This window comes from Pelobates fuscus, chromosome 6 (assembly GCF_036172605.1).
Source record: "Pelobates fuscus isolate aPelFus1 chromosome 6, aPelFus1.pri, whole genome shotgun sequence".
NCBI lineage: Eukaryota > Metazoa > Chordata > Amphibia > Anura > Pelobatidae > Pelobates > Pelobates fuscus.
In genome coordinates, this window is record NC_086322.1 from 113644198 (window position 1) to 113669313 (window position 25116).

General features: G+C 37.0%; 1 protein-coding gene across 2 annotated transcripts in view; it reads right to left on the bottom strand.

Moving 5' to 3' along the window:
• GALNT7 (polypeptide N-acetylgalactosaminyltransferase 7) overlaps window positions 1-25116 on the bottom strand; it is a 147747-nt gene that overhangs the window by 106193 nt on the left and 16438 nt on the right. For both annotated transcript variants that reach the window (XM_063458167.1, XM_063458168.1), the window contains exon 3: window positions 2414-2871. In XM_063458167.1, coding sequence (XP_063314237.1) covers window positions 2414-2871 — 458 coding nt within the window. The remainder of the gene's footprint in view (window positions 1-2413; window positions 2872-25116) is intronic.

Here is a 25116-nt window from a genome sequence, read left to right on the forward strand (position 1 = left end):
TGATATGATAATGGCCATTAGCCTTGTTCTGTATTATATCCAAAGAGAAACATTCATATTTACCCCACCGAATAATAATTAAGCCTCATTTTTGTTATATTTGGAATGTTACAAGCGCCATCTTCTAAACAAGCCCAAACATGAATGGCCTGACATGACCATAGGGGAAGTAATTGAGATGTCCGTTCTATTGGGGGGGTGGGGCGTGCGACATGTCTATGGAATGGGAAAATAACAAATTTGTAGATGCAGTTATTATTTCAGTGGCAGGTACATAAGAGAAGATAGAGCCAAATGTTTCCATTTGGATTGACGGTGGTCTTATATAAACTTATATTTCTATAGGTATGCCTTAACTCCACCCCTGGGCAAGACTTGATAATCAACAGGGTATATATCCAATGTTTTGGAGGGGTGTCAGTGTACTTGCTTGGGGCCAAGATCTAATTTTGAGTGAGTCACCATCATCCTTCCTTGCCAGAGACCCCTTGGGCAGAAGTTTTACTTTGAAAACCTAAGTGAGTAATTAGGACTTCTGTCAATTTATCTTTTTTGTTTTTACCTATTGTTGGTGTAAATAATTTGTTTATCATATATTTTTATATACACGGTGACTATTTTTTCCTCATAATAAACATTAATTTATTAAGGTCTGCCTTTGTCTGGTTAAGAATCATGTTACCTCTGAAGACACTAATTAGTATTTTGAAATTACATAGATATTGTGCTAAGTAATATTTGGTGGGTTTTTATTATTGATTTACCTGGGGGACCAAGGCACCCCATTTATAAATTGTCTTGGTGGTGGCAGCGTTAAAATAGTAATAGTTATATTATTATGTTTAAGTGTTGGTGGTGTTAAAAGGGGGATTTTGTCATTATTTCCGGTCTAGTGCAGACAAATAGTGAACTTTAACACTTTTGCCACCACAACTACGTCACGCACACTTTTGGAGTAGGGTAGGTTCGTGACAATTGTATTTACTGCAGAATGATATATAAAGGATACATCAAAGATCTATAGAGATGTCATAATAAACTGACATACATAGTAACTTTTATAAAAGAACCCTGATATATAAGTTCTCAGTTATCCATCGCTTATATTACAGGATAGTTTTAGGCTAGGGTAGTGTGGTGTGGGTAGTGGCTAGGGTAGTGTGTTAGGACTAAAAGCAATGTGTTACAGATACACGCCAAACACCATAGTGGTGGTTACGGTGCCAGGTGTGCCCTTCACTATTGGAGTAGTCACATTGTTTTAGAACAGTTTGACTTCTTGTCTGAGGCCCACTGGGTGCTGCTCTTGCCTCCATTACATATGACAAGCGATGTGCCCGACCAAGCTTATCTTAGCCCAGGAGATCTAATGGAAGCTCCAAAGCCGTTGTTTCCAACTTTATGTCAGACATAGTGGAGGGAGGGATTGATGCCCATGTGACCTCAGGTAAGAAGTTAAACTGTTCAAGAACATTTTGACTACTTACAATGGGGGGCATCATGGCTTATAACCAGTACGGATTGCTGTAGTGGGTATTGGGCTTTAGTTGTTCCTTGAAGGTTATGGGGAAGTGTTTACATGTAGTTCTGAGAGAGCCGGTTGTTGAGTTTTATTACCTTGTCAATTTCATGTTTTTGTTTAATTGAATTGCTGTCAAGTGCTTAGCTACATGGTATATCCCAAATATAAATAATGCTATACAAATGTGGGTCAATGCCAGCTTGGAATGTACCTTTACAGTAAAATTGGCAATACATGACTACATTATAATGGCAAGTTAATAAAGTTAGTCAACATGATTTCATCTCATAATGCTTAAACACATCTAGATATGGTCCACATATGGGACAGAAATGCTCATACAGTATTTATTATTACTTTGCTGTGTTTTATTATCAAAATGAGACAAACATAACACACATGAACACTGTAGGCAGCATAGTTACTTCAAATGACTGAAGTGGTTATGGTGCCTGGATTCTGTCAGTGCCAGGTCCCTCATCACTATTTAATAGTTTACTCAGCATATTGCAGAGATTTTTTGTCTGCAGCCCGGGCTCTGAAGACAATGTGTCAGAGGTGAATACCAGGGATTGGGGAGTGATTGGATAAGGGGGGTGGGGGGGGGGGGTCAGTTGACACTTTTAGCCTATCACTATTCAAAACTCCTGGTATGATGAGAAGTGACACATTACTGTGTCTCTTGCCATACTGTCATTGAAAACTGGGCTTCAAGCTGCCTGGGACCAAGAACCTCATGGCAAGTAAACTATTTAGCAGTGATGCACAACCTGTCACTCTTGAACTCCAGGAACCCCAACCACTTCAACCGGTTGAAGTGGTTATGATGTCTATAGTGTTTTTGTAATATTAGTAATTAGTAATATTTGTAATAGTGAACAATTTACTTACTCTTCATTACGTAAATCATTGATTGTTCGGTCTAACGAGATCATGTCACTTGCAACCATATTAAATCCAAATTCTTTAATGCTGGCTTGGACAGATTCCTTGTAGTCAGGCCCCAAAACAAAAGGCTTGCCTTCTTCACCTGGACCACCTGCCACACCTTGCGGTTCCTGTTCTTTTGGTTCAAAGTTTCCTAGGACTCCAGATCGGAGTACTGGATCGGGGTACACATGTTTTTGAGGTTTGAAAGTAAGAAACTGTCGCTGCATCACTTTTTGCTGATTGTTGGCATTCCCATCTAAGCGATCTTGCTCATTTTTTCCTTTATTTTTTCTTCGGATAGATTCAAGGTCAACCTCGATGCCCTCAACACGAGGCCATGGCACCACTGGCTGGAAATTATTTTTAGGAGCAATGTTATTCTCTGCTTTTCCCGGCTGAGGAACGATAGCATCGACATCCTGTGAAAAATAAGTATATATCAGAGCTAAGTATTAGATACACATGTGTGGTTAAATCACAATCATTTGCTTAAAATTTTAATTACAAATTATCAATTTACACAAGGACAGCAGTAAAAGAGTTATTGCAAGCACCATGATCAAGGTTCAGTGTTTCAAAGTGGTCATGGTGCATGCAGTCTGTATTTGCAGTGTTCCAGTGTTTCATCAGTCATTCTACTATGAGTGTTGTTGGCTGCCTAATGTGAATTCTACGCATATTCTTTGCACAGAGGGCCACTCATTATTTGAGAGAAATGCAGCTCTGCAGAAACCAAATGGAATCACCAGCTTCATAAGAGGCTGGGCACCTGTCGGGATCCAGTTCAGATGAAAAACTTTTAAAAACAGTTTGCCGCATTACCACCAGAGCACTCCTAGTATCAAAAAACCACTACAGAAGGTTGTAGTGGTTATGGTGTGTGGAGAAACCCTTTAATAGTAAAAGATAACCATATCAGATCAGAGTAATGTATATGCTTTGAAAAGAGAACTGACCTTTGGAGAACAGTTCCAAAAAGTTATTTTTATACTACTCATCCTTGATAAACACTGTAAAATTGTCATTGTTGTTCTGTGTTGCCTCAATAAAGTATATCTATTTTGTGTTTTGAGGTGTGTTAATTCTATTGTACTTAAAGGACCACTATAGGCACCCAGACCACTTCAGCTTAATGAAGTGGTCTGGGTGCCTGGTCCAGCTAGGGTTAACCCTTTTTTTTAAATAAACATAGCAGTTTCAGAGAAACTCAGCCGATGACGTCGCTAGGAAGGAGGAGAGGAGGAGGAAAGCTCCCCGCCCGGCGCTGGAGAAAGGTAAGATTTTAACCCCATTTCTCTCTCCAGAGCCCGGCGGGAGGGGGACCCTGAAGGTGGGGGCACCCTCAGGGCACTATAGGGCCAGGAAAACGAGTATGTTTTCCTGGCACTATAGTGGTCCTTTAATTATTTGAAGTATGAGCCCAGTGTACTGTGATCCTTCTGATATATTCCCTACAGGTGCTTACCACATTTAATTGTTATTAAATACCCGATATTGGAAGCTTAGTGCCAAGGGCACATAGGTGCAAATTATTTCTCTCTAAAAAAAAATAAAAAAATATGTATTCCACATTACATTTTCTTACACAGTGACAATACTTTATCAATACATTCATTAAATGCACAATATGAATCTTTATTACAAGGTGTTCCCTTTTTCTTCATCTTCTATTCTTTATATCGACAGCACTAAACCGGTTAGATCAGGGCTTGACAAATTTGTTTAAAATCTAAGAGCCAGCTAACAAAGTTACAAGCCAGTTTTTAAAAAACTAATTATAAGTTTAATTTTCAATGAGAAAAATGCACCAGAACCACTACAGCGTAAGTGAAAAGGCAGTATTTACATTGCTACCTAGTAACAGTCACTCAGATGGCCACTAGAGAGTCCTTGTTCAGTGCTCAACAGTGTGCAGATGTGAAATGTGCCCCATAGAGATGCATTGATTCAAGATGCTGATTGGCACATTGTTTTGCTGCGCATGCGCAATATCCTCCCTTAACCAAGATCATAAAGACTTATTATATCAGCCATGGAGGCAGGATCAGTCATGGCGACATGGGCACTGCCTGGGATAAAAGGTGAGTGGTGAAAAACACCATTCTTGTGCATTTGGAGGGGGGCAGGTACCTAAACAGGCACACACTGACAGACTCACACAAGCTGACAGAGACACAGACACACACTGACAGACACAAAAACTGACAAAGAGACACACACATTTTCTCATACACACAAACAGATTTTTATTTTAGTTGAAATCCATCCAGCCTGCCTACTTTTGGGAGAGCTGAGTGGATCTTTCCCTGGGGTCCAGTGGGGCTGCTCTCACGTCCTGCGTGCGTGGAAGCAGTAATCTACCTGCAGCTCTTCTCTGCTCCCTGACACTCTATGTAGTGATGCCGGAGCTTGAGTGACATCATATTCCAGCTCCCAGCATCATTCTACAGCGTGCAAGGGAGCAGAGAGGAGTTGCAGGTATATTACTGCTCCTTCACGCACCGCCTACAATGCTTCCAGGGGCGGCAAGCTCTCATGCCACCACGGGCGGCTGCCTTAAATGGCTGACATCCCAGGCGCCAGGGCAAAATTTCTACTGTCCATGGCGACCTGGGATTCGTCGAACCCTGCGTTAGACGTGGGAAAGCCGTGCTATTACTTGTAGAGGGTCTGCAATAGCTTTCTGTGAGAGCTCAAACTACACACAAAAAAAAAAAAAATAAAAAAAAAAATAGTAGGCCAATAGAAGTCACTGTTTTCTATTATGTAGCATAATTGTTCCATTCATGTCTACTGAACAGTAGCTCGTGGGATTGCAAGCAGGAAGCTGAGAAATCTCTGCCATTTCTGGGATCCTGCAAATGCTATAGTATTTGTGGCAAATAACAAACATTTAGAAGCAAATAATAAAGGGTTCTGCTTTAATAAGTGGTTATGGTGGTAAGAGTCTGTATGTGCAAGGTTTCTGCTTCCTCTTTGACCAAGTGATTCCAGAGGTTCAGGCTGACATATGCCTTTTGCCACGGCAACAGCTGTACTTTACATGGACTGTCCTTCAGGCTATAAAGGCCAACAGAGGTCTTAGAAAGATGGTAACGAGTAGTCCACAAATTTCCTACCCTACCAAGAAGCATCATACCAATAAAAAAATAAATTAAAAAAATGAGCTTCAACCCACAGTGGTACGACTAGTGTAATGGTAAAACATGCAACAAATAGAAAAGGACACACTGTTACACATGTAATCTGTTATACATAAATAAAACCTTTGCTAGATTAAACACTTGGCTGGCAGTGAAAAAAAAAAATGTCTTCACATCCAGGGGTTTAAGGCATGAGGAGGTGAATTATCTGAATAATGGTCAGGATGCTCCATCTGCACGTTTTAAGCAGTGCAGGGATTCCCAAACCAAGAGCGGAAAAAAAAACCCCACAACTCTCAGAGGGACCATGTGTGGGGGCTTGGTGGCTCTTAGGCTTCAAATCATTTTATGGGCATTATGGCCAGAACATGAGTGTTGGTCTTTATACTATATAATAGGAAATACTCTCTAGTGTGATGGCAAAGTGCTAGATTCTCCAGCTGTTTGCCTGTCAGTGAATGGCTTTCTATGTCAATTAGTTTAAGGTAAACATATTTTCCAGGTTTTATTTAGTAAGGGTATATAATCTGTGTAGCTGCAAGTATTGACATTAGAAAAAACACATCTCAGGACTTGTAACGATTAAGGGAAAGTGATAATGAAAAGAGTGTGGAATATCAAGCCACTACTGCAATGAGCCTGCCAGCAAAATCTGCTAAGTAAACAGAGTCCTGGGAAGGTTGCAATTTGCATAATTTGGATGCAAGGCCTGTAAGTATGCAGTAAGACACACCCGACTGTACAATCATACAGAATGTTTGAACAGCTTGAGTGGAGTTAAGCACAAAGCAATTGATCGGAGTATCTTGAAAATGAGTAGAACAAAGTGCAATCATTGTCAGATAGGAACTGATCTCTTAAGTATACTCGTTACACATTACAAAATGTAGCCCTTTCATAAAATAGCACTCCATGTACACGGTAACGGTTTTAATATCAGACACAGGGGAGATTACGGGAAGGCACATGTTAACAATGGCACACATTCAGTGAAGCAATTGTATTTTAAAGTGAATTTGTACCTTAAATTCAAATTAAAGATCTTATAACTCATGGATACAATTTAAAGGGACACTCCAGGGACTTAACAAACAAACAAACTATATTTATTTAAAAAAAAAAAACTATATATAACTAAAACAACTATATATATTTAAAAAAAAGTTACATCTAAATATTTATTTTGTAACAAATCTAATTCATCTTTTGGACATCTCAGCTGGGAGAAATGAAGAGCATGCTTAGTAATTCCTCACAAAAATAACTGGAGAAAACAAAAACAAAAAAAAAACAAAAAAAAAAACATCCACACACAAATCAGTGATGTATTTTTGATCTGTGCTGACCTAGGTATGACGGAACACTGGCACCCCCTAATTTACATTTGTCCCACCCCTTCCTGACAATGCCACACCTCTTCCTGATAAAGACTAACACACATACGTTGACTGAAAGACACACACACACACACACACTCAGATACACTGACAAACACAAACACTGATTTGACACAATCTGACAGACACACAATGATGCAGACACACAGACTCACTGACACACACACCAACAGGCATACACAACCACTCAGACACACACACATTCACTGACAGACACACAATGACAGACACACACAATCCATCCAAGATCCGTTTGCAACTTCCCCCTCCACAAAATAATTTGATCATGCTCTGGTCTGGATTTTATTCTGGTAAGGAATAAAAATTGTAAGACATTTTTTTTTTTTTTAAAAGGTACAATAGGTACAGTAGGTTTGAAAAACAAACTTACTTCAAACAAAATATTGTGCATGGAAGCTTCAACGGTTGTTCGAGCTGTTAATCAGGGTTAGCTGCTGATATGTAACCTCATGCAATGCATGTCTCACTATTTCAGGTACCCATGTCATGCGCGAGTTCAGGAATCAAAGCTGATATCCTTACTTTCAGTTCGCACAGTAACCAAGCAACCAGGTCCTTTTCACCTTGAGTCTTTATCAAAAGAACACCTGATAAAAATGTAAAGTTTCAAGTGCTAGACAGTTTTGATTTATTTCTTTATTTTTCAATTATCTTTATTCTCAATTTTTTAACATACTTTCCTTTTACATTTACTTCATTCCAATCCCCACCCCCTCCTGAATTTATCTTATATTCTGTACTGGGTGTCTATGTGTGGAAAACATAGTTGTCCTCACATGTATTTATATCATTAGACCGACGTAAAACTCTGGAGGAGTGCCAGTGATATAACAGAAAACAGCAGGTTATTGTGGCTATGTTCCATATTACACTGAGAAACATGGAATTTCAATTCATCTCGTTGTTTAACAGATCTTTCAAATACAAATTGTCCTATTTGTAACTAGAGGCTTCCTGAGCTGAAGGACATGTCTATGTTCCCACTGATGGTACCAGAAATTCTATATCCGCAAATGAATTTTACAACATGTACAACCAAGTTCTGAAAAGGATTAGGCAGACTGGCCTAAGAGATAATTGATCTACATTTACACTTTTTACAGGGGATAATAAATAAATGTACAATTTAGTTTGATATATTGAGAACCAAACAGAATTTCCCAGGAACCAGGTAAGAGAACTGTTCTAACAAAATGGCTAGACTATTTTAAAATTAGCCTATTTACTGTGACTCACGGAATTGTTGGTTTAGATTGCTTCTTAACACTACTTGTTTACTAAACGTTTCGGTTCAAAGCCGCATAAAACTAAAAAATGAGGCACGTCTACTATGGAAATGTAGAGAGCATTGTTACAGCTGTATTGACCCTTATCTTTTGTGGAATATCTTTGCACTTCCCTCTCTTTATTCTGTACCCTTCTTATTTGCCTCAATAAAATAAAGATTGACAAAAAAAAAAAAAAAATACATTGTCAGGTACAAACAGCAACAATTTAAGGCTGTACAGTTTTTTAGAGCTGGGATTTAATACGAATAAAGAAGAGTAGAAGAGTGGCACTCGATAATATTTTCATCCATAGGGCATTGAGACCAAGGTAGACTATTCCCAACTTTCTTCCAGATTTATGGTTCTAGGATATTGTCAAGATCTAACTGAATGCTTTTAATCGGTTTCCTTTACATTACAACGAGATAAATCTCAATGTATCCTTCCTGGTAAAATATTTTATAAAATAAATAAATAACCACTAGCTATTAATTCTATCCTATCATAATGAAACGGGATCTGTAAATATACGAGTCCAATATATGGTGTTCCTGAACATCAGATAAAATACATATACAATTGACTGACACATGCACAATCTTCTACATTAAAGAGCTGTACAGAAATTGTTTCCATGTATACAAGGTATGCTGCTAGATCACTAACCTCCATTTGCCCAACAGTCACGTTGACTTCTTGAGCAAAACAACTTTCCCAACACAATTTCAAATTATAAAAAAAATAAAAAATAAAATGTCACAAGGTTTGCTCGATAAATAGGTTGAGGGCTAAGAGCTGCGTAAAAAGAAAATAAATTGCTTTGGAAAGCCTTTTTAGGAGGACAGCACACTACTAAAATGCACAAAATTAGGTTTGATAGCACAAAATAGCTGGTTAAAAATTGTAAAATGCGCAGCAATTTGCAGTTTAAAAACTACAAGAAATCTGTCCAGAGCAATTTTATGAGTGCCTGCATACGTAAAAAAAAAAAAACACTTTTATATATATTTTCTTCCACCTGCATTGTTCATTTTATAGGTTTAACTGAAAGCATTTTATTGCAGACAATAATCAAGACCAACTGCAGCCAGCTAAGTGAGTCTCTGTCCTGATCCAGAGCACAAAGAAGTTTGGGAAACTACTCATTGCCATAGACGTTGTTCAAATGTAGACGGCACAGGAATATTTACAATAAAAATGCAATCTTAGTATCATACAGTATATGGAAAACCATGATCGGTTTAAATAGGCTTATTCTAGGTCATAGATTAAAGAAAAATAAAGCCCCTATTGCTAAAAGGAAGTCCCCTTTATTTGTTTTTTTATTATTTAAAGCACAACCGTAGGCAGCAGCACTGTACAACTATTTTATACATTATATATATATATATATTATATATAAAATCATATTGTGTAGTGTGGAAATACAGAGGGTTGTTTATTAACTGCGAATTGTCGGGATTTAAACCAGACAAATTAGATTTCAGCCTAAAGCTTTCCTTTTCCAGGTTAATGCCAAAAACATGCATTTCCCTGGCAAAGTCTTGACACTTCACAGTTTAGTGAATAACCTACAAAATATGGTACTTTTACATTAAAATTTGAGTTCTAAATGAGCGTGGCCATTTTTGCCATTATATATTTATCTAACACAGCTTACTGGGAAGTCCCCAATTTAATTACCGTAGATAGGTTTTCAAAGAAGACTAGTGCATTCTGTGAGCTTTAAAATTGCAGTTTAGTAAATGTTTATATATATACACACACACATTTCCAAAGGGAAAAATACAAGTGTTTTGTTTTTCTTTTTGTTAAACTAACTTGTGAAGAATTTACATAAAAATTGCATATTTTTAAGTAGAAACTGCTAAATTGGAAAACATCTTAGACAGCTATTTTTCCATGTCTATTATTTTCTATGAAGATTGACAAGATGATGTCCTGATGAACGTTTAAGAGCTAGATGTCAACTTGACGATTAAAAGAAGCAATTATTTGTTTAAATTGTTAAGTCCTGAGAGTAGAGTTGTTTACTTTACAGGATATGTATATTTCAGCCTAACAGAATAACTAGCTTTACTTAAAGGGACACTCAGAGCAACATAACCACTACAGTTCACTGTATTTATTATTGTTTATTATTAGCATTTATATAGAGCCATCATATTCTGTTGTGCTTTTAAATTCTAGAAAGTTCAAGTTCAAATAAGCTTACAATTTTTGAGGATTTGAGATAGGCAGATATATGTCACTAGTTGTTTTGCCTAAGGACACTTACTGGTGAGGTAGTGTGACTGTGACTCAAACCAGTGTTTCCATTTCTGATGGAGTGACGTTACCATTGCTCTAAACAACTGTACTGATTATACTGCCTCAAGTGCCCTACCATCAGTCCTCTGTTTAATATTAAACCGTTTAAACAATCTTAAAAAATAAATAAAGCTATAAAATGTGTGTTTGTTATTATTATATTTATTAGCTTTCTTTAACTGCAGACTAATGAGATCTCTATTGTTTGTCAAGTATTTTTTTATTGAGGGTAGAAACAGATACATTTACAGTATAATGCGGTCTGGCAGTTTGTACCAGGGAATGTGTGTGTAATGGAGTATGTCTAATGTATGTGTGTGTGAATGGTATCTATGTGCCCAGGTGAACATGTGAGTTTGCGTGTGTGGGTGGTTGGGTTGGTGGGAGCCCAGCCACTGGGTTTGTAAGGGCTGCAAGTGTTCTGATAGCAGCCCGGGTGCCAAGGAACGCTTTACAGCACAGTTACGGTAATGAGCTTTAGTGGTTAATTTGGTTAGAGTGCCACTTTAATGTAAAGTTTTTGAGTGGACAATTGCGAGGTGCATGTGAATTATAGAATATAGCTATATACATACACACCCCCTACACAGAAAAAACAATGCAATTTACAAAATGTGATGAAATAGTACAATGCTATGAGCTATAGTTGTTATGTTGCCAAGAGTGTCTCTATGATTTAAGTTCTTGTGTGTAAGATTGTGTGTGTGTGCGCGTGTGTACATTTATGTTAATCACAGAATCTTAAAAACATACACACACTACACAGAAAATATCCAAGGCAATTTACAAAATGTGATGAATAGTACAAAGTCAGTATGTGGAATTATGGAGAGGTACATTATTTTTTTTTGTAGACCAGAGGTTTTCACAGAGCTGCAGTACATGCCACTTTAGAGATGAAGCAAACACAAAAACACGAGAACAAACACTGGTTCATTTGGATGTTTGTCTACAAGAAGGCCTGAGTGTGCCAAATAGTAATGTAATTATGTAAATCCTTCCACATAATTATTGCTGCCAAAAAAAGCAAGTACATTTTGCCACTGGCAGTAATGTCACTTGGTGTGCATAATACACAGTGCAGTTTAAAGGCAACAGAAAACAGATACAGGGCAGTGCTTGGGTAACAGAACAAACAGCACACTGAAAGACAAAAGAGTCAGTTTACTAAACAGAGAGTTTTCCAGTGAGATGACAAAAAAAAGGCACAATATTGGCTATAAAAGAAAACAAACAAAAGCTTTAATTCAGTTTTGTTGGGACATTTTTTCCTGCTCTGCAAGATGGTTGTCCTATAGATTGAACATGTATTAAATGACACTAAAGTGACAAGCACATAGTTACCTAATCTAAGAGAGAGTTAAGAATAGGCTGCCGCTGGCAATATGAATGGGAGAGAATGTAGGTTTCCCAATTGTCCCACATAGGGCAGGACAGTCAGAATGTTATGGTCCTATGGGAAAGCATTGTGATTGGCTCTGATCATCAATTCTGATGATGTCAGCCAAGGAGTTAGATCAGGGGCAGAACCAGCAACATCAGACTAAAATAAAGATGAGATTATTAATCATAAAAAAAAAAAAACACAACAGAAAAAGATATACAGCTGTTAAATTGTTAAACCTATGTTTCTATGAAAAAACCCAAAATATAAAGCACAGCAAACTGTATCCATAATGATCATCATACCTTCATGATTGGTATCAAATGGATTTATAAAAAGTCATTATTTTTACATTTATAACTAGTGCTTATAGATGCTGTGCTTTTGTTGCAACTCCACTGCAAGTAGAAGCACAGTTGAGCTCTAGATGGTTTTACTCTAGCACACTAATAGACTTTTTATGTCTGAAATAAAAAGTCAGGCATCCCAATGTTGCCCTTAGAGATGTCCAAATGTTTCCTTTAAAAAAAAAAAAAATTAAAAAAAAAAGAGAGAGAGAGAGAGAGAGAGAAGAAAAAAAAATATACAAGAACAATTACATGTTGGATAACAACTGGATCAATTAAAAAATAACATGCTCCATTGCAGCAATAATTCCAAAGTAAGCCTTCATGTTTTCATGTCACTCTAGAAATACAGCAATATTAAACATCTATTGAAGGCCAAGACCTCATTGCTTTACTCTCTAGCAGTCAAAGAAATCTAGCAACTGTTCCCTGACAAGACATGATGACTTTATAAAAAAATAAATAAATCAAACAGGCTGATACCAAGATGAAATCTGTAAAGTACAAGCTTTGCTTTACTAAAAGAAAATGTCAGAGTTCTTTAATACATTTATCTTTAAACATAATAGATCTCAGGAAAGCCTGGCGCTGCTGGAAACGGCCATGTGGATTTCAAAAGAGGCTGTTTTCAGGTCCTCAGCTGCAAATAGTGCGGCAAACCGGCCCTTACTGTCAATTGCACCTCAATGTGGCATTCAGCGGGGGTCCATAATACACATATTTCAATAACAGATAATGGGAATGGCCCATTTTTTTTCTCTATAAGCAAAAGGACATTTTATAGTGCACTTTCAATATGTAGGAACTAATAAATATACTTTTTTAAATCTATGCCATTTTATCACCTGCAATGTCAGCGTCTGCTCTTCATAAAGTCTCTTCAACCAATTACATCCAAAAAGTAGCATATTATATTGCGGTAGTATTGAGCGAAACTCCCCTGCTAACACAACCTTTGGTAAGAGCTTACTGAACCATAAGGAAATATGCCACTGCTCAATTTGTAGAATTATAGAAAATAAATGCTCTGTAAAATTTTGCATCTCATTCCTGGCTCCTCTGTCCTACCACCTTCATTCTACAAATACTATCTTCTTTTGGTTACTGTACATACATGCAGCTCCTTTTCGATCCCTCCCTCTTAACTTGCAGTGTTTCTCCAATAGCACAGTTTTCATGGCATCGGGATGCAGAGTAAAAAATTCTAACATTTTTAACAGTACAAAATAAAAGAAGCAATTTTTCCCCCTTTTAATGTTATATTACATTTAAAGTGGCACTGTCAGGATTTGCAAAGACCCCCGATAGTGACATCGCCTCTGGGGATTTGGGCATGAAAGAGGCAGGGGATGTTAGTTCTAGAAAAGAAAAAAAGAGAGAGAGAGGATCCCGTGCAATACCTGTCCAAATTGATATCGAGTATCTTTATTTACTTGTTCCCTTCAATATGAAAGATTGGTGTTACATAACATAACTGATGATAGAATTGAAAACTGAACTGTATGTCTCACTTGTAATAGTTTCTATTTGAAAGTGGGAGACAGAACATACATATATTGCAATATATGTGACTGGGTTTTTCTGTATAAAGACAGGTGAATGTGCATTATTTTTCCATGCATTTATTGAAGGGAAAATAAATCCTTGCAAAATCATTTCGTAAGAGCCTCATCAATCTTTATTTTCAAAATCTCACTCCTCAGCCAAATTTGCCATGGAGCAGAAGTACCGGTAATTGTTGTAACAATAAATACATTTACCAATACTAAATCAAATTCTCAAAGTATCTATTTTTTTTTATCATTATTACTAGTGCCAGATTTGAAACCGCACATTTTCACTGGTAGCTTTTCACTGTTGTGCATATCTATTTCTTGGGAAACTGTCTCAGTCTACTAAATAATGTCACTTGTCTTGTGTCAACAAAATAATGAGTAACACTTTCATACAAAACAGCATACAGAAACAAATAGGTATGTAAAATAATTTGCTGTTTTCAACTCACTACAAAAATCCATTATTTTATGGACAAAAATGTGCTGCATGGAGACAGAGAATTTAAACGGAAATAAAAGCTGTATTCTAAGAATCTGCTTTTTCTCCACCATACCAATCAGAACATAACTATAATTCAAACGATGCTGACTAAAAGGAATTAACACAGATGGAAATAAGAAAAAAAAAAAAAGCCTAGAAGAACCAAAGTAAAAGTAGGTACACGCAACCGATGTATCTATCCTAAGCTTTCTAAATGTGCCTTTTAAAGGAATTGAATTCCTTTAAGATGTTGGTAAAAAAAACTATTATAGTTAAAGCATTGCTGGTGATATACCATATAGTGACCTTGAATGTCCCCCCCCCCCCCCCCCACCCCCAATAAGCTAAAAGCCTGTAAATGTATTAAACACAGTGGAATCCTCACTAGCCAGGACAGGAGGCCCAAGTCTATTCTGTTTTCTTTTCATATATTATGTGGAACTAAACTGGAATGCCACCAAACGGCTTTAATACATTTAGCATTTGTGATGTAACAATTTTTGCAGAACTATCCCCCTTTCAGCAGTAACCTATTAAGAAAATCTCATAATTATTACTCAGAATGCAAAATAAGACGCATGGTTTGCATTTTAAAAAGCATATTATGATAAAAAAGTATTACCATTGAATTGGACTTGTCGTCTATTGGGTTTATATTTTCGCTTCCCAGTATCTTCATATATACCCAGGACATACTTGAAAACGAGAGAAATCTCAATGTATCTTTGGTGGTAAAATATTTTATAAATAAATAAATAACTATGTTTTAAACTGGACATATGCAAGAACATAAAACATGTCTCCGCTGGAAAATCCCACACAATGGCTGGTGTTAGAAAAATCTTTTTACACACGTTGGCAGAAGTTGTTGGTGAAAAATGTATGGATCTTTATCAATCAAGTGGATTTATTATTTTATTTTAAGTGAGTTCTATAGAAAGAAAACCAAAAGCTCCTATTGTAGCAAATGAGCAGTACCTATTGATCTGAATGGGGGAATCTCTGCATATATGACATCATACCCTTTATAAGTTCCCACTGAGCACAATAATTGACTGGGAGAGACTAGGCCTCGCCACTTCCTAACATTGCTAAATACAGATTGTAGCCAGGGGAAACTCACAGAATATATGCTTCCTTAAACATGCCTATCATTTTTAAAAATAATGAATTCTTATGTGTACATAAGCAAGAGGTGATTAAAAAACATTGTTGGAACAATAAAATATTAATTTAGAATGAAAGATATTTTCTACTGTTAAAGGTCTTCGGATGTGTCTTTCACCCCACTCACTATGCAGGTCACATTACTGCACACACAGGAAAAGGTCTAGACTTGTATGGCCTCCAGGTCCTGTATCCCAACTGAGATGCAGACTGTCACTTGATTCATGTGGCTGTGATTAAAGGCTTTTAAAGCATGTTACACATTAGCAAATAAAGCCAACATTACAGAGATCAGAGCATTTATGTAAATTAGCATTTGTTTTCTAAGTATTTCTATTTCCTTGTGACCTCTTTCATTCTACTTCCTGAGTCACTTGTTGCTATCAAAAGCACAACATAGAGTCACCGAGTCCACTGCCGAAGAGATCTACGGGGTGGCCCATAAGTCCCTACCCATCCATATATCTTGTGCATCCAGTGTATCTGTGTGCTGGAGGGGTAGGGACTTATGGGTCACCCTGTATATTTAATGCTGCCCCCTCTTTTCTTTACCCTTCATAATGTACAAATCATTGGCAGAATTTTCACTACAAAATGTAGTTAAACAGCCATTTGGTTAGCACACTTTGAAGAAGTATGGTGCAGAAGTTGCGTTCTCTAATCTAATTTTCTTTACACTGCACTACTTAAATAAAAAAGGTAAAAGTTGGTCTGAATGGATATTATCCATCTTCCTGTAGCAACTATAATGAAACGTGAAAGGAGAGAATACAGATGTAACTAGACTTCTATAACACCAGATTATTAAATCAATCATTCTAGAACATATATAATCAAGGCCCAAACTGTATTATACATTTTCAGGAGCCATTTAATGTTTTCATTTTCAGAATGTGATCTGTATCACATGGTTATCAAACTCTAGTATGACAAGTAAACCTTCCAAAAAGGAAGTTCAATAACTCACTCGGATTTGGTTCCAATCCAGTCAGCTTTGATAATCGAGCTACAAGAAGGGATGATTAATAGATAGTAAGCAAAGAGTCCAGTATGACATGTGAGCAGCTTGTAATAGCAGGAGCCTAACCATAAATCTCATTCAATTCCTGCACCGTATGCGCAGATGAAGGGCAAACGAGGTTAAGAGCCTGATTTTCAATCTTCATGAAGTTCTATTACCATGGTTAATGTACACAGAGACTTTCCAAAAAGACAGAATTGCAAAGGATGTAAATGCTTTGAAACAGAAATTCACGAAAGGTAGAACTCTTTTGTAATTCTCTCCTTAAAGGAACACTCCAAGCACTATAACCACTGCAGCACACCATAGAGGTTGTGGCGCCATTAGTGCCTGGAATCCCACCATCTCAATGTAAAGCATTTTAGGTTTGCCTCCTTTCCTAGGGTCCGCCATACTTCTTTCCCCATCTTCACTACAGCCGGATCCTCTACATTTTAGCTAGTCCTGCACTGCAGGGCTTAGCTCAGGAAAACCAGCAGATGCCCCGTAGCACAAGCTTCCAGCTCTCAGCGCGGCAAAGAGAAGGTGGGAAGTGGTACTCAGCTCACAGGAAAGAAGTCAAACCTATTATTATGCCTGAACAATCTGTCTGCACCTCACTTTGCCATATTTTCGGTTAAACAAATAAAATATTTATATTCTTACAACTCATATACAGACAATTTACAGTTCGTAAACTACACTGCATCAGCATACTTAAACAACACTGGCCAATAAGCCATGATCTTTAAACAGGTCATTTCTACACCAAAATACATCCCCTGATATCAGCATACTGTATAACCTAGACCCAATCCAATAGGTTATAAAAATAACTCAATTATTAATATATTTAAAGTCTCAAAATATTCTGCTGAGCTGCACAGATAAGTAGATACAGACATTATAATATCTGTACAAAACAAAGAGAGAGAATCCTGCTAATGAGGTTAAATACTAGCATTTTTAACATTTTGATGGGTGTACTTCTAAATCGAGAGAGTACTTATTGATATTAGGATAACCGCCAAAAATAACGTAATACAATCAATTTATAGTCTTCAGTCTCACATGGGAATTTATTTTGCCCTGCTCTTTTATGTACCCTGCAAATTAGAAAGAACGTAATGTGTGACAAAAACATATACATTTTGAACGTTTGCCCACTGACAAAGAAATGATCAGTCTATAATTTTAATGGTAGCAGGTGTATTTTAACAGTAAAAGAGACAGAATAACAAAATCTGGAAAAACGCACGTAAAAAAAGTTATAAATTTATTTGCATGTCAATGAGTGAAATAAGTATTTGACCCCTTCGACTTAGCACTTGGTGGCAAAACCCTTATTGGCAATCACAGAGGTCAGATGTTTCTTGTAGTTGGCTACCAGGTTTGCACAAATCTCAGGATGGATTTCTTCCCACTCCTCTTTGCAGATCCTCTCCAAGTCATTAAGGTTTTGAGTCTGACGTTTGTCAACTCGAACCTTTAGCTCCCTCCACAGATTTTCTATGGGATTAAGATCTGGAGACTGGCTAGGCTACTCCAGGACCTTAATGTGCTTCTTCTTGAGCCACTCCTTTGTTGCCTGGCTGTGTGTTTTGGGTCATTATCATGCTGGAATATCCACCTGCAACCCATTTTTTAATGCCCTGGTTGAGGGTAGGAGGTTCTCACCCAAGATTTGACACTACATGGCCCCGTCCATGGTCAGTTTGATGTGGTGCAGTTGTCCTGCCCCCTTAGCAGAAAAACAACCCCAAAGCATAATGTTTCCACCTCCATGTTTGATGGTGGGGAGGGTGTTCTTGAGATCATAGGCAGCATTCCTCCTCCTTCAAACACGGCGAGTTGGGGTAATGCCGAAGATCTTGATTTTGGTCTCATCTGTCCATAGCACTTTCACCCAGTCCTCCTCTGAATCATTCAGATGTTCATTGGCAAACTTCAGATGGGCCTGTACATGTGCTTTCTTGAGCAGGGGAACCTTGCGGGCGCTGCAGGATTTAACTCTTTAAGGACATAGTGTTTTACCAATTGTTTTCTTGGTGACTATGGTCCCAGCTGCCTTGAGATCAATAACAAGATCCTCCCATGTAGCTCTGGGCTAATTTCTCACCGTTCTCATGATCATTGAAACTCCACAAGGTGAGATCTTGCATGGAGCACTAGACCGAGGGAGACAGACAGTTATTTTGTGTTTCTTCCATTTGCGAATAATTGCAACAACTGTCACCTTCTCACCAAGCTGATTGGCGATGGTCTTGTAGCCAATTCCAGCCTTGTATAGGTCTACAATCGTGTGTGACATCCTTGGACTTGGCCATGGTAGAGAGTTTGGAATCTGATCAATTGCCTCTGTGGGCAGGTGTCTCTTATTAAGATAACGAGCTGAGATTATGAGCACTCCCTTTAAGAGAGTGCTCCTAATCTCAGCTCGTTACCTATAAAAAAAAAAAGAAGACACCTGGATGCCAGAAATCTTACTGATTGAAAGGGGATCAAATACTCATTTCACTCATTGACATGCAAATCATTTTATAACTTTTTTGACATGCAGTTTTCTGTATTTTTATTTTTTTGGTCATGCGGTCTCTCACTGTTAAAATACACCTACCATTAAAATTTATAGACTGATCATTTCTTTGACAGTGGGCAAACGTTCAAAATCAGCATGGGATCAAATACTTTTTTCCCCTCACTGTATGCATACACCCAGCCTGCTAATCTACAAAACGAGTCCTATATATACCGTCACCCAAATATTAAGGTAAGAAGTGTCATTTTATTTATGCATGCTACACAGGACAATATTTGACATTTAGAGCTTATTGGATTTAGAATTCCAATACTTGTGTATCTCCAGTAATCTCTGGCAAGATAGATAGTTTCTGGAACTAGTTTGTCAGAAAACCAGATCAATTTTAAATCAAGAGTAAAGGATTATTTGGATGTCACAGAGATGATCAGCTATGGTCAGTTTTGAGCCTGCATTTTCACCTATATGACTAGCAGAATTGTACAAGTTATAAGGTGTATTAATTATTCTTTTTTTTTCCAGAGAGGATTCCGTCAACCGTGCTTTAATATGTTGGTGACCCAATTACGCAGGGAAGATATATGATTCGTCCTCCATTACATGCAGATAAACCTTTGACACATTGTAGAAAAATGATGACCCACTTTCAAACCTAGCTACAAATACAGCTTGCATACACACATGCACTTCAATACATACACACACTATATATATATATAAAATGTTATTATTTATATAGCGCCAACAAATTCCGTAGCGCTGTACAATGTATTTTTATATATATACACACACACACACACACACACACACACACACACACACACATACACTATATATATATATATATATATATATATATATATACACATATACATATACATACATATACATACACACACACACATCTATCACAGGGAATGAGCAGACAGGAGGAAAATCCTGAGCCCACAGAAACAAAACATACAGAAAATGAGGGGTTCCAAAAAATGGGGTCAGGCTTAATATGGAGTTAAAATATAACAATGACTGGCAGGCAAGATGAAATCATAAAAAACTGAAGATTTATATTCTGCTCAATGAAATGGTGCATTGTCCCTTTAGTTTAAACACTGCATTTTAGTACATAAAGCAATATTATGATTGAATGATTAACACAACTCTAGTGGCTGTCTTACTGGCAGCCATTATATGGGCCTCCCCCATGAGACCCGAGTCAGACTCTTTTCTCAATCAAATGCTGCTCCTGGCAATTTATTGTGCATGTGCACTAACCTCTTAAGGGACACTATAGGCACCCAGACCCCTTTTTCTGTGAAGTTTTTTTAAGTCTGCAGCTGAAAACAGTACCATTCTGCAGAAACACCAAGGTCTGCATTGCATGATTTATTTAAATGCCTCTAGTGGTTATCACAACAGCAACACAAGGTGCTTCCACTGAAATAGCCAAGTGAAAACTCTTCTATTCTATGAGATGGTCTTATCTGACAGAATGCCGCGCATTAATCAATCATCAATCTTAATGTTTTTAGCCATGGAGGTATGATTGGTCGTGGAGAGTACCATGGTGTGGTAGAAAAAGTAAGTGTGCTTGGAGGTGGGAGTGCGGGCACCTAAACAGCTACAGGACACTATAGTGTTGGGAATATAGCTTTGTATTTTTAATACTATAGGTTTAAAGTGCACTACTCAGAAGGAGTCCCATGTACAACCGTCACCCATTCTCATCAGCTAAATTCTTCACTGGAAATGTTAAAAGGGCGGCAAAGGATGTACAGCCTATTATTATTGCTCTAATACAATTACAATGAAAGGACTGGTTTTACAACCTGTAACTACTGGTAAAACGACAAACAGAAAACCCTTGAAGCTTGATTTTGCTCTCCTTTTGTTTTTTAAGTTAGATTCACGTAGTTACATGTGTTTGGTTTCTGTTTCTGTAGCCCACTAGACTACACAAACCAGAACACCAACTATAAAGAACAGCTACAGCATAACTTAGATCATATTAATGTGTATAGTTCCTGATAGCCAACAGTTCATACAGGATACTTCACAGTGAAGATGGTATTCTTTTCAATATAGGCCTTATTAACCCCTCTCCAAACATAGCGCTTATAGTTGTGACAATAAAGCTCTATTTTGGTCTCGTCACTCCAAATTACAGTGTGCTAGAAGCTGTGAGGCATGTCAAGGTGTTGTTGTGCATATTGTAACTGGGATTTTTTGTGTGGCATCAGCCCAGTAAAGGCTTCTTTCTGGCAACTTGACCATGCAGCTAATTTTTGTTCAAGTATCGTCGTATTGTGCTCCTTGAAACAACCACACCGTCTTTTTCCAGAACAGCCTGTACTTCTTCTGAGGTTTCCTGTGGGTTTTTCTTTGTATCCCGAACAATTCTGGCAGTTGCGGCGGACATCTTTCTTCGTCTATCGGACCCTGGCCTGGTATCAAGAGATCCACCAAAGTGGTTTAACAGTACTGACTGGCATTTTTAAGGCTTTGGATATCTTTCTATATCCTTTTCCATCTTTAAAAGTTCCATTACCTTGTTACACAAGTCTTTTGACAGTTATTTTCTGCTTCCCATGGCTCAGTATCTAGCCTGCTCAGTGCATCCACGTGAGAGCCAACAAATTCCTTCACTATTTATACATAGACACTAATTGCAATTTTAAAAGCCACAGGTGTACGAAATTAACCTTTAATTTCCATTTTAACTTGTGTGTGTGTGACCTTGTGTGTCTGTAACAAGGCCAAACATTCAAGGGTATGTAAACTTCGATCAGGGCCATTTGGGTGATTTCAGTTATCATTATGAGTTACAAAGGAGTGATAATAAATGACTTCAATATGATCATTATCTTTTAATAGAAGACCCTGTTTTGCACGATCGGTCATATTTTGAAAATCAATGCCAAAATGTCACACTTTCTGCTAGGTTATGCAAACTTTTGAGCACAACTGTGTATATGTGTGTGTATATATATATATATATATATATATATATATATATATATATATGGGAAAACAAGGGGCTGGCTGCACTCACCTGAACATATATATATATATCCACACACACACACACACACACACACACACATATTTATCAGCATTCAAACGTCAACACTACACACAAATACACCCCTGCATTCAAATACCAACACTACATATAAACACAAGTGCATATTATATATATATATCCACACACACACACACACACACATACACACACACACACACACACACATAAACACTTGATAAACACTTGAAGTTTTACTTTATGCTATATTAAGTTATCAGATGCGCAAGAGAAAATGATCACATTATCTCTGCAAACTGTGTTACAATATACACCTCTCTCCACACCTAACTATCCACCTTTCCCAAACACAGACTGAATGGGAGGTAAATGTTTCTGTTTATAGAGTCAAGTAATATCTACAAATCTTTATCAGCTACTGCCATAATTGCCAAGCCTAACATTGAAAGACTAAGTCATTTGATTGAACAATGAATGAACACATGATTAACAAATGTGTACATATTCAACCTTTAACCCATTAAGGACGGCGGGCGTACTATGCTGTCCTTGGTGACACGGCTCTAAACATTCCAGGGAGTCCCCCTGCTGCCGATCTGGCCCTTCTGGGCCATGTGATCGCGAGGTCCTTGAGAGGACCTCACGATCAGATGGACGGAATAGCCGTCCATAGCAGTGCCAGGAGGAGTGCCTGGAAGTTTTAAAACAGTGTAAAATGAAATTATATATATATATATATATATATATATATATATATATATACACATACATACATACATACATACATATACACACACACACACATATATATATATAAACACACACACACACTGTCATACAAGTGTATATATATATATATATATATACACACTTGTATGACAGTGTATGTGTATATATATATATATATATATATATATATATATATAAATAAAATTTAATTTTACACTGTTTTAAAACTTCCAGGCACTCCTCCTGCTGGCACTGCTATGGACGGCTATTCGGTCCATCTGATATTATATATATATATATATATATATATATATATATATATATATATATATATATATATATATATACATACATACATACACACACACACACACACCTATAAAATTATATACATATAGGAATATCAAAATACACGTAGAATGATAATATATATATATATATATATATATATATATATAAAATAAATAATTAATTAATTTTAATATCACTATATATAAACATTATTATAACAAATACATATATATATATATATATACACAAACACACACACACTATATATATATATATATATATATATATATATATATTTTAATTCTACATTCTAATATTTTTACATAATTAAGTCATTTTATTCATTACAATTTGCGGGACCTGCCTGATAACCCAGGCAGAAAGTCCAGAGAATTTAATTTGCTGGCACTATATTTAACCCTGTAAATTTCCAAGACTCCATAAAACCTGTACATGGGGGGTTCCGTTTTACTTGGGAGACTTCGCTGAACACAAATAATGTTTCAAAACAGTAAAATGTATTACAACGATGAGATCATCAGTGAAAGTGACGTTTTTTTTTGCATTTTTCACACACAAACGGCACTTACACTGGCGATATAATTATTGTGATACATTTTACGGTTTTGAAACACTAATATTTGTGTTCAGCAAAGTCTGAGTAGAACAGTACCCCTCATGTACATGGTTTACGGTGTTTTCAAAAGTTACAGAGTCAAATATAAGGCTTGTGATTCAGTTTTTTCACATTGAAATTCGCCAGATTGGTTATGTTGCCGTTGAGACCGTATGGTAGCCCAGGAATGAGAATTACCCCTATGATGGCATACCATTTGCAAATGTAGACAACCCAAGGTATTGCAAAAGGGGTATGTCCAGTCTTTTTTTAGCAGCCACTTAGTCACAAAGTTTTGTTTATGTTTTATTTTGATCAAAACATGTACATTTGGCTCAGTCCTTAAGGGGTTAATGTACCAAGACAGCAGATATTATTGAGTGACAGAAAAACAAATCCTCAATACATAAATGTTTTAAGTCATTAAGGAACATGAATATGTGATGTGCATGCATTTCACAATATATAATGCATACTTACAAGCAGATATTTCATGAATAAAAACAAAAAAGAACATTAAATAATAATGCACATAAATCTTTTCTACAAGACACTTTATTAAAGATTAATACATATTTGTGTTCCTGACCCTATATTGTTCCTTTAATGTAATGGTTCAGATGTTTATAGCACGTCCCTGCAGTCTTAGAACTGTAAACGTTGCCTTTTCAAAGAAAAGGCAGTGTTTGCATTACTGCCTAGTAACACCTCTAATGACAGTCACTAAGATGACCACTAGAGGTGCTTCCTATTACAGTGCTGCATGAAGACACTGAAGGATTCCCATAGAGATGCATTAATACACTGCATCACTATGAGGAAATTCTGATTGACATAGTGCTGCATTTTGTTACAGGAAAGCATCGGATTGACTGAGATCATCAAGACTGGATGATCTCAGCCACGGAGGTGAGTCCGGCGCAGCGATAAAGAAAAGTTTAAAAATGTTTTTACTCCACAGAGAGAGAGGCCGGGGACCTAACCAACACCATAATGTTCCTTTAATGTAGTTCTTCATACAAAAATTATTTGAATATTTCAAACTGAGCTTGCATTTAAAATAGGGTAATCTGCATCACCAATAGGTTCTTCTAAGCACTTTAGGGAATTTTAGACAACTGGGGCTTTAGTTTACAAACAGCTCCAAAATCAAGCTCTCCTCTGAAACACGATTACTGTTGTGCGGCAATATAATATACATTTTGCAACATACATATTTCACTGTATTTATATTTTAATGACTCTTCTGGGGATTTTGTTGCGGATAAAGTCTACAATTCACATAATTCCTAAAGGAATTAATGTCTTAAATGCTTTTGCCTCTGTGAGCTTCTTAGAATCCTATGACTTAAATTACTGGCATTAAGGAATACAC